Source organism: Carcharodon carcharias, chromosome 1, assembly GCF_017639515.1.
Source record: "Carcharodon carcharias isolate sCarCar2 chromosome 1, sCarCar2.pri, whole genome shotgun sequence".
Taxonomy (NCBI): Eukaryota; Metazoa; Chordata; class Chondrichthyes; order Lamniformes; family Lamnidae; genus Carcharodon; species Carcharodon carcharias.
Genome location: NC_054467.1, coordinates 258,354,768 through 258,370,237, shown reverse-complemented (window position 1 = coordinate 258,370,237; position 15,470 = coordinate 258,354,768). Strand labels below are relative to the sequence as shown.

The window sequence follows — 15,470 nt, the reverse complement described above, 5'->3', positions numbered from 1 at the left end:
GCAAACTTGGCAGCCATCCTTTCAACCCCTTCACCCAAGTCATTTATATATATTGTAAACAGTTGAGGTCCCAGCACCGATCCCTGTGGCACGCCGCTCGTTACATCTTGCCAAGCAGAAAACCCATTTAGCCTGCTCTCTGCTTCCTGTTAGCCAGCCAATCTTCTATCCATGCCCATATGTTACCCCCTACACCATTTTATTTTCCACAATAACCTTTGATGTGGCACTTTATCAAATGCTTCCACTTGACAGTTGCTCCCAGGAACATGATTCAATCAGGAGCTCGAGCAGCTACAGGCCCTGTGGCTCTGTTTCAAGGCCTGTTGTCGCATTCGAGATACAGTTTGGGAATATCGCCTTCAATAAAGAGTTAGCAAAGAAAAATTGTTCTACAAAAGTAACAGCATGGAAACAGACTAACCAGCTCATGTTGGTATTTACTTTCCACACAAGATAATCGTCACAATCAGATTGATCTACCTCTTCTCACACCCCTTCAACCTTTTGTCCCTTTCAATTAAATCTCCAATCTAATCTCAAAATTAACACTGTCGGCATTCCGTAGGGATCGTTCCCTCCGGGACACCCTGGTCCACTCCTCCATCACCCCCTACTCCCCAACCCCCACCTATGGCACCACCCCATGCCCACGCAAAAGATGTAACACCTGCCCCTTCACTTCCTCTCTCCCGTCCAAGGGCCCAAACACTCCTTTCAAGTGAAGCAACATTTCACTTGCATTTCCCCCAACTTAGTCTACTGCATTCGTTGCTCCCAATGCGGTCTCCTCTACATTGGAGAGACCAAACGTAAACTGGGTGACCGCTTTGCAGAACACCTGTGGTCTGTCCGCAAGAATGACCCAAACCTCCCTGTCGCTTGCCATTTCAACACTCCACCCTGCTCTCTTGCCCACATGTCTGTCCTTGGCTTGCTGCATTGTTCCAGTGAAGCCCAACGCAAACTGGAGGAACACCACCTCATCTTCCGACTAGGCACTTTACAGCCTTCCGGACTGAATATTGAATTCAACAACTTTAGGTCTTGAGCTCCCTCCTCCATCCCCACCCCCTTTGTGTTTCTTCCCCCTTCCTTTTGTTTTTTTTCAATAAATTATAGATTTTTCTTTTTCCCACCTATTTCCATTATTTTAAAATATTTTAAAATCTTTTATGCTCCCCCCACCCCCACTAGAGCTATACCTTGAATGCCCTACCATCCATTTTAATTAGCACATTCGTTTAGATAATATCACCAACTTCGACACCTATGTGTCCTTTTGTTCTGCTGTCTGTGACATCTTTTGATGATCTGCTTCTATCACTGCTTTTGCCTACAACCACACCACCCCCCTCCACTTCTCTCCCCCCACTCAACCCCACCCCCCCACCACCTTAAACCAGCTTATATTTCACCCCTTCCTGGGATTCGCCTAGTTCTGTCGAAGGGTCATGAGGACTTGAAACGTCAACTCTTTTCTTCTCCGCCGATGCTGCCAGACCTGCTGAGTTTTTCCAGGTAATTCTGTTTTTGCTCAAAATTGACATGTAGTTTCTGCCTCAACCAGAAAGCCGGAAGTGGATTCCACAGTCTAACATCTCAGTCTGAAGGAGTTTCTCCGTTCTAAATGTCTTGCATTTAATGTTGTACCTTTGGCCTCTCACTCTTGGCCCCCTGCTCTCAGTCCCTCAGCTAACAGAAACAGTCTGCTGTACATTTTTCCTATCCTTCATGCTAATTTTATTCATTTACAGGATGTAGGCATTGCTGATTAGGCCAGCATTTATTGCCCTTGAGAAGGTGGTGGTGAGCTGCCTTCTTGAACCGCTGCAGTCCATGTGGTGTAGGTACACCCACAGTGCTGTTAGGGAGGGAGCTCCAGGAATTTGACCCAGTGACAATGAGGGAATAGTGATATATTTCCAAGTCAGGATGGTGTGTGACTTGGAGGGGAACTTCCAGGTGGTGGTGTTCCTGTCTGTCTGCTGCCCTTGTCCTTCTAGATGGTAGTTGTCAGAGCGTCATATTCATAGAGACATAGAGGTCTACAGCACAGAAAAAGGCCCTTCGGCCCATCGAGTCTGCACCGGTCAAACAAGTACCTAACTATTCTAATCCCATTTTCCAGCACTAGGCCCATAGCCTTGTATGCCCTGGCATCGCAAGTGCACATCCAAATGCTTCTTAAGTGTTATCAGGGTTTCTGCCTCAACCACCCTTTCAGGCAGTGAGTTCCTGATTCCCACCACCCTCTGGGTGAAAAAATCCTTCCTCACATCCCCTCTAAACCTCCTGCCCCTTACCTTAAATCTATGCCCCCTGGTTATTGATCCCCCCACCAAGAGGAAATGTTCCTTCCTGTCTACCCTTCTATGCCCCTCATAATTTTATATACCTCAATCATGTCCCCCCTCAATCTTCCCTGCTCCAGGGAAAATAACCCCAATCTATCCAATCTATTCTCATAACTAAAACTCTCCAGCCCAGGCAACATCCTGGTAAGAGTTTATCTCCTCTGCACTCTCTCTAGTTCAATCACATCCTTCCTATAATGCAGATTCCAGAACTGCATGCAATACTCTAGCTGCAGCCTAACCAGTGTTTTCTACAGAGGGTCGTGGGCTTGGAAGGTGCTGCCTAAGGAGCCTTAGTGAGTTCTTGCAATGTATCTTGTAGATGGTACACTCTGCTGCTACTGTGTGTCAATGGTTGAGGGGTAAATGTTTGTGGATGTGGTGCCAGTCAAACGGCTGCTTTGTCCTGGATGGTGTCAAGCTTCTTGAGTTTTATCAGAGCTGTACTCATCCAGACAAGTGGAGAGTATCCTACCACAGTCCTGACTTGTGCCTTGTAGATGGTGGACAAGCTTTGGGGAGTCAGAAGCTGAGTTACTCGTCGCAGGATTCCTAGCCTCTGACCTGCTCTTGTAGCCACAGTATTTATATGGCTAGTCCAGTTCAGTTTCTGGTCGATGGTAACCCCCCAGGATGTTGATAGTGGGGAATTCAGTGATGGTAATGCCATTGAACATCAAGGGGCGACGGTTAAGTTTTCTCTTGTTGGAGATGGTCATTGCCTGACACTTGTGTGGCGTGAATGTTACTTACCACCTGTCAGCCCAAGCCTGGATATTGTCCAAATCTTGCTGCATTTGGATGTGGACTGCTTCAGTATCTGAGGAGTCACAAATGGTGCTGAACATTGTGCAACCATCAGCGAACATCCCCACTTCTGACCTTATTCCTCTTCTGGAAGGAAGGTCATTGATGAAGCAGCTGAAGATGGTTGGACCTAGGACATAACCCTGAGCTTCACAGAAGTATTAGGGAACAAGGTTCAACACCAAGCCATGAAATATTAGGCCAGATGATCAAAAGTTTGGTCAAAAAGATTGCTTTTAAGGAACATGTTAAAGGAGGAGGGAAAGATAGAGAGAGACGGAGAGGTTAAGGAAGGGAATTCCAGAGTTTAGGGCTCAGGCAGCTGAAGGCACAGTCGCCAATGGTGAAGTAATTAAAATCAGGGATGCTCATGTAGCTACAATCAGAGGAGCACAGATATCTCAGAGAGTTTAGTGTTAGAGGAAATGAGAGAGATAGGGAGGGGCAAGGCCAGGGAGGGATTTGCAAATGAGGATGAGAATTTGAAATTGATACATACAGTCAGCAAGTTCATTCCCAATCTGTCAGAGTCGGCCTGGATTAGGGCCAGACAGTAACTGCTTGGATAGCAATCTCAGAACTCCCACTTTCTAGAAATGTCCTGGAGTTTCCAGGTAAGAGAGTATAATGTCCTGGACACCACGATGAACAGCTCCCAAGAGAAAAATCAAACTGGATGTATTTTTTAAAATTTTCTTTGAATTCTTTTGGTTTTTTTTGAATTAATTATAAAAATATTGGATTAGGCAGGGGGATTGGAGAAAATGTGAGGAAACTTCCAGGAACATGTCCAGAGTTGTCAACTCGAAAGCAGGCTGAGATCATAGCAGCCCCTTTAAGGATTATAAGAGAATGCTCAGACACTACTGGCCCTACATATGTACGTCAACATCTGGAGAGAGAGGGGACTGACTTGAATGTTGGGTGTGGGAGTTTGGCTAGAAGTCTTTATCATTGCTGATGAAATCTAAATCTAGACCGTTAACGTATCTTTAAGCCAATTGCTGCACAGCTTCCGTTTCCATTTCTGCTTTTCTTGAAAAGAAAATAACACAGTAAGTAAAGTTTTTGGAGAATTATACACCTACAGAGTAGATAGTCAGAAGCTAGAGTAGATAGTCAGAAGCTTTTTCCCAGGGTGGAAGAGTCAATTACTAGGGGACAAAGATTTAAGGTGAAAGGAGAAAACTATAGAGGAGATGTGTGGGGCAAGTTTTTTACGCAGAGGGTAGTGAGTGTCTGGAATTCGCTGCCAGAGGAGGTGATGGAAGCAGGTACGATAGTGGTGTTTAAGAGGCAGCTTGACAAATACATGAATAGGATGGGAATAGAAGGATACGGACCCCGGAAGTGCAAAATGTTTTAGTTGACAGGCAATATGATCGGCGCAGGCTTGGAGGGCTGAAGGGCCTGTTCCTGTGCTGTATCTTTCTTTGTTCTTTGTACAACCCTACCAGAGGGGAGACACCAACACAGTTACCCCAAAGCAATTTCAACTAATATATTTTTTATTCATTCACAGGATGTGGGCTTCGCTGGCTGGGCCAGCGTTTATTGCCCATCCCTAGTTGCCCTTGAGAAGGTGGTAGTGAGCTGCCTTCTTGAACCGCTGCAGCCCATGTGGTGTAAGTACACCCACAGTGCTGTTAGGGAGGGAGTTCCAGGATTTTGACCCAGCGACAGTGAAGGAATGGCAATATATTTCCAAGTCAGTGTGGTGAGTGACTTGGAGGGGAACTTCCAGGTGGTGGTGTTCCCATCTATCTGCTGCCCTTGTTCTAGATGGTAGTGGTCATGTGTTTGGAAGGTGCTGTTGAAGGAGCCTTGGTAAGTTGTTGCAGTGCATCTTGTAGATGGTACACACTACTGCTACTGTGCGTCAGTGGTGAGGGGAGTGAATCCTGAAGGTGGTGGATGGGGTGCCAATCAAGCGGGTTGCTTTGTCCTGGACGGTGTCAAGCTTCTTGAGTGTTGTGGGAACTGCACTCATCCAGGCAAGTAGGGAGTATTCTATCACACTCCTGACTTGTGCCTTGTAGATGGTGGACAGGTTTTGGGGAGTCAGGTGGTGAGTTACTTGTCACACGATTCCTAGCCTCTGATCTACTCTTGTAGCCACAGTATTTATATGACTAGGCCAGTTCAATTTCTGGTCAATGGTAAGCCACTAATGTTGATAGTGGGTGATTCAGTGATGGTAATGCCATTGAATGTCAAGGAGTGATGGTTAGATTCTTTCTTGTTGCAGATGGTCATTGCCTGGCACTTGTGTGGCGCAGATATTACTTGCCACTTGTCAGCCCAAGCCTGGATATTGTCCAGGTCTTCTGCATTTAGACATGGACTGCTTCAGTATCTGAGGAGTCCTGAATGGTGAACATTGTGCAATCATCAGCGAACATCCCCACTTCTGACCTTATGATGGAAGGAAGGTCATTGATGAAGCAGCTGAAGATGGTTGGGCTGAAGACACTACCCTGAGGAACTGCTACAGTGATGTCCTGGAGCTGAGATGACTGACCTCCAACAACCATAACCATCTTCCTTTGTACTAGGTATGAATCTAACCAGTGGAGAGTTTTCCCCTGATTCCCACTGACTCCAGTTTTGCCACACTCGATCAAATGCCTTGATGTCGAGGGCAGTCACCTCACCTCTGGAGCTCAGCTCCTTTGTCCATGTTTGAACCAAGGCTGCAATGAGGTCAGGAGCTGAGTGGCCCTTGCGGAACCCAAACTGGGCATCAGTGAGCAGGTTATTGCTAAGCAAGTGCCACTTGATAGCACTGTTGATGACCCCTTCCATTACTTTACTGATGGTGGAGAGTAGATTGATGGGGTAATAATTGGCCGGGTTGGATTTGTCCTGCTTTTTGTGTACAGGACATACCTGGGCAATTTTCCACATAGCTGGGTAGATGCCAGTGTTGTAGCTGCACTGGAACAGCTTGGCTAGGGGTGCGGCAAGTTCTGGAGCACAAGTCTTCAGTACTATTGCCGGAATGTTGTCAGGGCCCACAGCCTTTGCAGTATCCAGTGCCTTCAGCTGTTTCTTGATATCACGTGGAGTGAATTGAATTGGCTGAAGACTGGCATCTGTGATCCTGGGGACCTCTGGAAGAGGCTGAGATGGATCATCCACTCGGCACTTCCGGCTGAAGATTATTGCAAATGCTTCAGCCTTATCTTTTGCACTCATGTGCTGGGCTCCTCCATCATTGAGGATGGGGATATTTGTGGAGCCTCCTCCTCCAGTGAGTTGTTTAACTGTCCACCACCATTCACGACTGGATTTGGCTGGACTGCAGAGCTTCGATCTGATCCGTTGGTCGTGGGATTGCTTAGCTCTGTCTACCACTTGCTGCTTATGCTGTTTGGCACGCAAGTAATCCTGTGTTATAGCTTCACCAGGTTGACACCCCATTTTTAGGTGTGTCTGGTGCTGCTCCTGACATGCCCTCCTGCACTCTTCATTGAACCAGGGTTGATCCCCTGGCTTGATGGTAATGGTAGAGTGGGGGATATGCCAGGCCATGAGGTTACAGATTGTGTTTGAGTTCAATTCTGCTGCTGCTGATGGCCCACAGCACCTCATGGCTGCCCAGTTGAGTTGCTTCCCATTTAGCATGGTGGTAGTGCCACACAACACGATGGAGGGTATCCTCAATGTGAAGGTGGGACTTCATCTCCACGACTGTGCTATGGTCACTCCTACTGATACTGTCATGGACAGATACATCTGCGGCAGGCAGGTTGGTGAGGATGAGGTCAAGTCTGTTTTTCCCTCTTGTTGGTTCCCTCACCACCTGCTGCAGACCCAGTCTAGCAGCTATGTCCTTTAGGACTCGGCCAGCTCAGTCAGTAGTGGTGCTACTGAGCCACTCTTGATGGTGGACATTGAAGTCCCCCACCCTGAGTACATTCTGAACCCTTGCCACCCTCAGTGCTTCCTCCAAGTGATGTTCAACGTGGAGGAGCACTGATTCATCAGCTGAGGGAGGTGCAATCTGTGAGAATCAGCAGGAGGTTTCCTTGCCCATGTTTGACCTGATGCTATGAGACTTCATGGTGTACCAAGTCGATGTTGAGGACTCCCAGGGCAACTCCCACCTCTCTGTATACCACTGTGCCACCACCTCTGCTGGGTCTGTCCTGCTCGTGGGACAGGACATAATAAACATTATCTCTGTACAGCTACAGTGAGTAATCCTTACACTGAATAAAGTGAGTCTATACAGTTCGAAGAGTTACTGCACTTCAAAAAAAAAGTGATTGAAATACTTTGAGATATTTCAGTACGAGAGGTGTTAAAAATGAAAGCCTGGATCTGGAATAGAACCACCTAGATACCCCCCCACCGACCCAGCCTTGTTCGACCCCCCCTCCCCCCTCCCCAGCCTTGTTCGACCCTCCCTTCCCCCTCCTCAGCCTTGTTCGACCCTCCCTTCCCCCTCCCCAGCCTTGTTCTTCCCCTCCACCACCCCCCCCCCCACTCCGACACAGCCTTGTTCTCCTTCCCTCTCTGGGGACCCTCAGTGATCCCACTGGTGGAAGGATTGAGAATGAGAGAGCTCAGATTTAAACTAATTAATAAAAGAAGCAAGAGTGACATGAGGAAAAACTTTTTCACGCAGCGAGTGGTTAAGATCTGGAATGCCCTGCCTGTGAGTGTGGTGGAGGGAGATTCTAACTCCCTTTTGAAAGCCTTGATTGGCTGTTATCTGAAAAGGAAGAACGTACAGGGTTACGGGGAGAAGGCAGGAGAATGTCACTGATTCAGAGAACTGACGAAGGGCCAAATGGCCACGTTCCACAATGTAATGATTCTGTGATTTCCGTCATCACTGAGGGTCTCCAGAGAGGGAAGGAGAACAAGGCCGGGTCGGAGAGTCGGGGGGAAAGGGGTGACAGATTAATAGGAAGGGGAAAAGGTGCAGTTTGCGACCTGGGACAGAGTGGAACAGATTGCGATGGGACTTAATTTGAATACAGGTAGCAGCAGGATAGCATCGGCGGAGAAGGAAAGAGTTGACGTTTCGAGTCCTCATGACCCTCCGATGCTGCCAGACCTGCTGAGTTTTTGTTTTGGATTTCCAGCATCCGTAGTTTTTTGTTCTTAGCAGCAGGATAGTGTCAGACAGCGTGGAAAAAGAGAGGATTATGCAGATGTAACCAGGATAACATCAATAACAAGGGAGTGGAGACACAGTGGGAGGAATTGGTAATCTGTGAGTACCGAGGAATTCCTATCAGACTAACTGCTTGTAGGCGTATCCCATGCACACTTAAAAAAAATGGTATCGACCACACAGTTTATTTTAAAAACACAATATTAATGATTACAAAAGTGCGTGTGTGTGCAATATTTCCTGTGCAGGGCACACTGCCCTGAGATTGCGACACCCACACACTCACTCAGGCATTCCAGTCAACACTAAAGAACATCTCTGGTTTTGGAGTCAATTCTAAGCTCTGGCTGAGAGGCTAAGAAGGAAAAAACAAAATCGTCTGGAAGTTGGGGTGAGAAGGCAAATACTTACTTAGGCAGCTCAATCTGCAGCACATCAAAAGTAAAAAGGTGGTAAAAGGAGGAGTGGGGCCGATTAGGGACCAAAAAGGGGATTTACACATAGAGGCAAGAGGCAAGGCTGATGTGTTAAATGAATACTTTGCATCTGTCTTTACCTACGAGGTAGATGCTGCCCAGGCCATGGTGACAGAGGAAGAAACTCAGTCACTAGAAGGGTTTAAAATTGATAAGGAGGAAGTACAGGATAAGCTGTCAGTAATTAAAGTTGACCAGGCACCAGGACCGGATGAGATCCATCCAAGAATATTGAAGGAAGTGAGAGTGGAAATTGTAGAGGCACTGGCAATGATCCTTCAATGTTCCCTGGATTCGGGGGAGGTGCCGGAGGACTGGAGAATTGCAAACATTACGCCCTTGTTCAAAAAAGGTTGTAAAGATCTGCCCTGCAATTACAGACCAGTCAGTTTAACTTTGCTGGTGGGGAAACTTCCAGAAACAATTATTCGGGATGGAATTAATAATTAATAGTCACGTGGAAAAATGGGTATTGATTCCGAAGAGCCAGCATGGATTTGTTAAAGGAAAATCGTGTCTAACTAACTTGCTGGAGCTTTTTGAAGAGGTAACAGAGATGGTTGATGAGGGCAAGGTTGTTGATGTGGTGTACATGGACTTCCAAAAGGCATTTGACACAGTGCCACACAACAGACTTGTGAGGAAAGTTATAGGTCATGGAATAAAAGGGACAGTAGCAACATGAATACAAAATTGGCTGAGGGATAGGGAACAGAGGGAAATGGTTAATGGGTATTTTTTGGGCTGGAAGATGGTTTGTAGTGGAATTCCCCAGGGGTCGGTATTGGGACCCTTGCTTTTCCTGATATATGTAAATGATCTAGATCTTGGTGTGCAGGGGACAATTCCAAAGTTTGCGGATGGTACAAAACTTGGGAGAATTGTAAACTGAGAGGAGGACAGTGTAGACCTTCAAAAGGACATTGGGACATTGGTGGAGTGGGCAGATAGGTGGCAGATGAAGTTCAATGTGGAGAAGCGTGAGGTGATACACTTTGGTACAAAGAACATGGGGAGACAGTATAAAATAAAGAGTACAAATTCTAAAGGGTGTGCAGGAGCAGAGAGACCTGGGTGTATATGTACATAAGTCAATAAAGGTGGCAGGACAGAGAGAGAGAGCTGTTTCTAAAGCACACAGTATTCTAGGCTTCATTAATAGGGGCATAGAGCACAAGAGCAAGGAGGTTATGATGAACTTATATAAGACACTGGTTAGACCTCAGCTGGAATAGTGTGTACAGTTCTGGGAGCCACACTATAGGAAGGATGTGAACGCATTGGAGACAGTGCAGAAGAGGTTTACAAGAATGGTTCCAGGGATGAGACACTTCAGTTATGAGGTAAGATTGGAGAAGTTGGGACTGTTTTCCTTGGAGAGGAGAAGGCTAAGAGGAGACTTGATAGAAGTTTCTAAAATCATGAGGGGTCTGGACAGAGCATATAGGGAGAAACTGTTACTGCTCGTAAACGGATTGAGAACCAGAGGGCACAGATTTAAAATGTTTTTCAAAAGAAGCAAAGGCGAGGTGAGAAAAAACTTTTTCACACAGCGAGTGGTTTGGAAGTGTGGTGGAGGCAGGTTCAATTGAGGAATTCGAGAGGGCATTGGGTGATTATTTAAATAGAAACAATGTGCAGGGTTACGGGGAAAAGGCAGGAGATTGGCACTAAGTTAAAATGCTCAGAGAGCCGGTGCAGACAATGGGCCGAATGGCTCCTTCTACACCGTGACAATTCTGTGATCTCTGATTCAATTCTCTGGGCTCCTATAAGACAGAGAGAGAGAGAGATGAGGGCAGCACAGACTGCTTAACTGCAATAGCCCATGAAATGGAACTGAGCCAAGTAGACCCTGAGACTGTCAGGATCTGGCACTTATCTATGTGCAGTGAGCTGGACTCAGTCTGGACAGCATGAATTCCTGATCATTATCCAGTGAACACCACTGAACAGGCCAGGGGCGGGTGGGGGGGGGGGGTGGTTTTCAAGTGGGTACTTTGCTCACCCTCGCAGTCACCCAGACTCCCACCTCCACATTAACTACCCAAACAGCACTCACTGTCACAGCTCATGGCCACTTGGGTGAGTAAGTTGAAGGTGAGCAATGATTGTTGGACAAGGAAGTCTGCCTGTTCAACACACCCAGCACCCTCATTTATCGAAAACCCTCTCCAACCAGCAGCCTCCACCAACATCGATCTCCCCGTGAGACAACTCCCCAAAGCCCAATCTCCCCATCCAGCTCCCATCTCCTCACCCAGACCCCAATCTCCCCACATAGCAGCCCCGCCCCCCCTCCTAGACCCCAATCTCCCTGTCCAGCCCCTCCCACACCCCAGCCTCCCCAACCAACACTACCCTCAAAACCTTAATCTGTCAGCCCAGCGCCCTCTCTCCAGACCCTGATCTGCCCATCCAGCCCTGCCACTCCACCCCTCATGTCAGACCTCAATCTCCCCCCCTCCCCCCAGACTCCAAACTCCAAACTCTCCATCCAACAGCACAAAAGTCAAGGGAATACAATAGTGAGTGTACAAGAGGGTAGATCCAGCTGTTGGGGAAAGGACCCCCCATGTAACAGCTATTTCACCCACAGCCACCCAATAAGCCAACATTTACATAGAGGCTTACACAGAACATGCGACACAGAAACAGGCCACTGGTACAAAGCAATCCTAGCCGTATTCTGTACTCAGCCTCCTCTCAACCTCCATCTCACCCTGTCAGTATAATGTTCCATCCCCTTCTCCCTCATGTGCCTCTTAAATGCATTTACACTATTCACCTCAACTATGGCAGTGAATTCCACATTTTCACCACGTTTGGGTGAAGACTTTTCTCCTAGTTTTCCCATTGGATTTCTTGGTGACTGTCATATTGGTGGCCTCAAGTCTGAACAAGTAGAAACAGTGTTTACCGAAAACTTTCTTAACTTTAAAAATCTCTATTCAGTCACCACTCAGCATTCTCTTTTTTATATACAGAGAAAGGGACCCCAGTCCTTCCCGATAGGTATAACCTCACTTTCAAGCACTACAGGCAGTCGTAAATCCTTCCCCCACCCCCCCCCCCCACCACCTCTGATATGTCACAGAAACCTCAACACAAGGCTGGACCAGTCAGCTATGGCCACGAGTGGGTAGCACTCGTGCCTCTCAGTTAGAAAGTTGTGGGTTCGAGTCCCGCTCATGACCAATGAACCCAAAATCCAGGCTGATAGTTCAGCAACAGCACTGAAGGACAGCAACACCTTTGAGGACAATTAGGGATGGGCAATAAGTGCTGGCTTAGCCAGTGAACATCCGTGCCCCATAAAAGAATGAATAAAAAACAAATACACTGCACTGACCGGAGGAGATTTTAAACTGAGATCCCATCTGTCTGTGAAAGACCCAATGGCGTCATTAGGAAGACAAGCAGGGCCTAATTTTGACCAGCGTGGGAACAGCAGCCTCCTCCTGGCTGCTAACTTTTCCTGTGTTTCAGCAAATATTACGGTGTGTGTGGAAATCGCTGGCCAGGCCTGCATGTATTGCCCATCCCTCAATGCCCTTCAGAAGGTGGTGGTGGTGGTGATGAGCTGCCCATTCATCCCTCAGCTAACAAGAGGTGACTTGTCTTAAGGGGCTGTTTGTGGGGGGGGGGGGGGGGGACGACCTTGGGCTTGTGTGCGCTGTCACACGCCCTACCTTACAGCGGTGTGTGACTTCACTGGGTGCTCTGGGACATGCTGAGGCTGGGAAAGGCGCTACAGAAATGCAAGTTAAAGCCGACTTCTGCAACAGCAGTTCATTTTTTTTGGGGGGGGGGGGGGTGGTGGTGGTTTTACCAAGACAGTGGGAGAATTCAGGCCGCCCCTCCCCCTCCTATACCACTAAGTACCTTCCCCCACCTTTTTTTTTAAAAAAAAGAGTTCTGGGCAACTGGCGAGTGGAATTCCAGTCGCGATCGACTTGAGATGCTCAGCAACATCAACCGTGCCCGGCTGCAGGAAGGCTGGAGAGCGCCTTGCCCACCAGGATTAAGGTTTAGTTAACATGTGATGGGATCGGAGAGTGTTCGGGCCATTCTCCCCCACCCCTACCCCACACCCACACACACACACACACACACACAACACAGAGAAACACCCAACAGCAACTTCAAAACGAGCAGCAAACATGGGGCGCCCATTCCCAGGTAGGAAACACAGCTCGGAACATTTGGCAGATTAAAATCAACACAACAGAAAGAGAATGAAACTCACGGTGGGGTGGGGTGGGAGGGGGCAGAGGGAACAGCCTTAAACATTCTCCTAAAGTTTTGCAACTTTTGACTTTGGCAGATTATTATTATTATTTTATTTTTTTTGCGGGGGGGGGAGTTGTTGTGTTTGAATATGGGAGAGGCCCCTAGAGGATAAAACCTTTTTTAAAATGTGTATTTTATATATATATATATATATATATATATTTTAAATGGGGTGGAGGACTCACGCGGGTTTCTTGCTGCTTTTCTCCTGGTAGACGGTAGCCAAGGGGAGGATGAGCTGTCCCAGGAACTTGTCCAAACTCATGAGGGACCTGTGCATGATGGTGATGACCAGCTCCTTCTCCGGCCCGTGTCCTCCTCCTCCTCCCCCACCCTCCTGGGGCTCTGACACCCAGTCCGGCATCACCTCGAAGGTGCATTCCTCCCTCCACTCGGGATCCCGGCTCTTCTCCAGCACCGAGGTGGAGTACTTGTCCTTCCCCAACTGGATGATGGCGAACGCATCGCTGGTGTTGTGCTTGCCTTTGGCCCGCAAGCCCCTGGCCCTCAGCACGGTGACCTGGACGTGGCTGGGGGACCAGTGCTGGCTCTGCAGGGCCAGGCTGCCGGCCATCGCCTCCCTCCGGACACTCAGTCCGGCTCCGGCTTCGGCTCTCGCCCACTGCGTCCGCCACCGCCGCCGCCGCCGCCCACTGCACCGCTCCTCCCGGCCAGCAAGGACAAGCACCGGACCCGGCCGGACCGCCCCGGGACACTGACGTCAGGATGGGGAGGAGATCCCGGCTGAAAAAAGCCAGAGGCGAAAAAAAATATATAAAAGGCAGAAAGTGGAGGATTGCTCGTGAAAGACAGGGGAAAATGTAGCGAATAACAGGAGAGAGAGGATAGAGTAATTGACAGGGGAGAGAGGTTAGAGGAACTGACAGGGGAGAGAGGTTAGAGTAACTGACAGGGGAGAGAGGTTAGAGTAACTGACAGGAGAGAGAGGAAGGAGTAACTGACACGAGAGATAGGATACAGTAACTGACAAGGGAGAGAGAGGATAGAGTAAATGACAGGGGAGAGGATACAGTAACTGACAGGAGAGAGGATAGAGTAACTGAGAGGAGAGAGGATAGAGTAACTGACAGGAGAGAGAGGATAGAGTAACTGACAGGGGAGAGGATACAGTAACTGACAGGAGAGATAGGATAGAGTTTCTGACAGGATAGAGGATACAGTAACTGAAAGGAGAGGGAGGATAGAGAAACTGACAGTAGAGAGAGGATAGTGTAACTGACAGGAGAGAAGATACAGTAACTGACAGGTGAGAGGATAGAGTAACATGACAGGAGAGAGAGGATAGAGTAACTGACAGGCGTGAGAGGATACAGTAACCGACAGGGGAGAGGATAGAGTAACTGACAGGAGAGAGAGGATAGACTAACTGACAAGGGAGAGCATAGAGTAACTGACAGGAGAGAGAGAAGATAGAGTAATTGACAGGAGGGGGAGGATAGAATAACAGACAGGAGAGAGGATACAGTAACTGACAGGAGAGAGAGGAGAGAGTAACTGGTAGGAGAGAGAGGATAGAGTAACTGAAAGGAGAGAGGTTGGAGTAACTGACAGGAGAGAGAGGATAGGGTAACTGACAGGAGAGAGAGAGGATAGAGTACCTGACAGGAGAGAGAGGATAGATTAACTGACAGGAGAGTGGATAGACTAACTGACAGGAGAGAGAGGATAGAGTAACTGACAGTGGAGAGGGGATACAATAACTGACAGGAGAGAGAGGATAGAGTAACTGGCAGGAGAGAAAGGATAGAGTAAATGACAGGAGAGAGAGGATAGAGTAACTGACAGCGGAGAGGGGATACAGTAATGAAAGGAGAGAGAGGATAGAGTAACTGACAGGAGAGAGAGGATAGAGGAACTGACAGGAGAGAGAGGATAGAGGAACTGACAGGAGAGAGAGAAGAGTAACGGACAGGAGAGATAGGATAGAGTAACTGACAGGAGAGAGAGGATAGAGTAACAGACATGGGAGAGAATAGAGTAACAAACAGGAGAGAGAAAGAAGAAAGTAACTGACAGGAGAGAGAGGATAGAGTAACTGACGGGGAGAGGGGATAGAGTAACTGACAGCAGAGAGAATACAGTAACTGATAGGAGAGAGAGGATAGAGTAACTGACAGGAGAGAGGATGGAGTATCTGACAGGGGAGAGAATAGAGTAACTGACAGGAGAGAGTGGATAGAGTAACTGACTGGGGAGAGTATTTAGTAACTGACTGGGGAGAGTATTTAGTAACTGACAGGGGAGAGAATAGAGTAACTGACAGGAGAGAGTGGATAGAGTAACTGACAGGAGAGAGAGAATAGAGTAACTGACAGGGGAGAGGATGGAGTAGCTGACAGGGGATAGAATAGAGTAACTGACAGGAGAGAGAGAGGACGGAGTAACTGA

At 47.9% G+C, this 15,470-nt stretch overlaps 1 protein-coding gene across 2 annotated transcripts in view; it reads right to left on the bottom strand.

The window, feature by feature from the left end:
• Positions 1–14,007, bottom strand: part of LOC121278132 (mucin-17-like) — a 150,508-nt gene extending 136,501 nt beyond the window's left edge. For both annotated transcript variants that reach the window (XM_041188232.1, XM_041188240.1), the window contains exon 1: positions 13,247–14,007. In XM_041188232.1, coding sequence (XP_041044166.1) covers positions 13,247–13,635 — 389 coding nt within the window. In that variant the 5' untranslated portion in view covers positions 13,636–14,007. The remainder of the gene's footprint in view (positions 1–13,246) is intronic.
• Between the last annotated feature and the right edge of the window lie 1,463 nt (positions 14,008–15,470).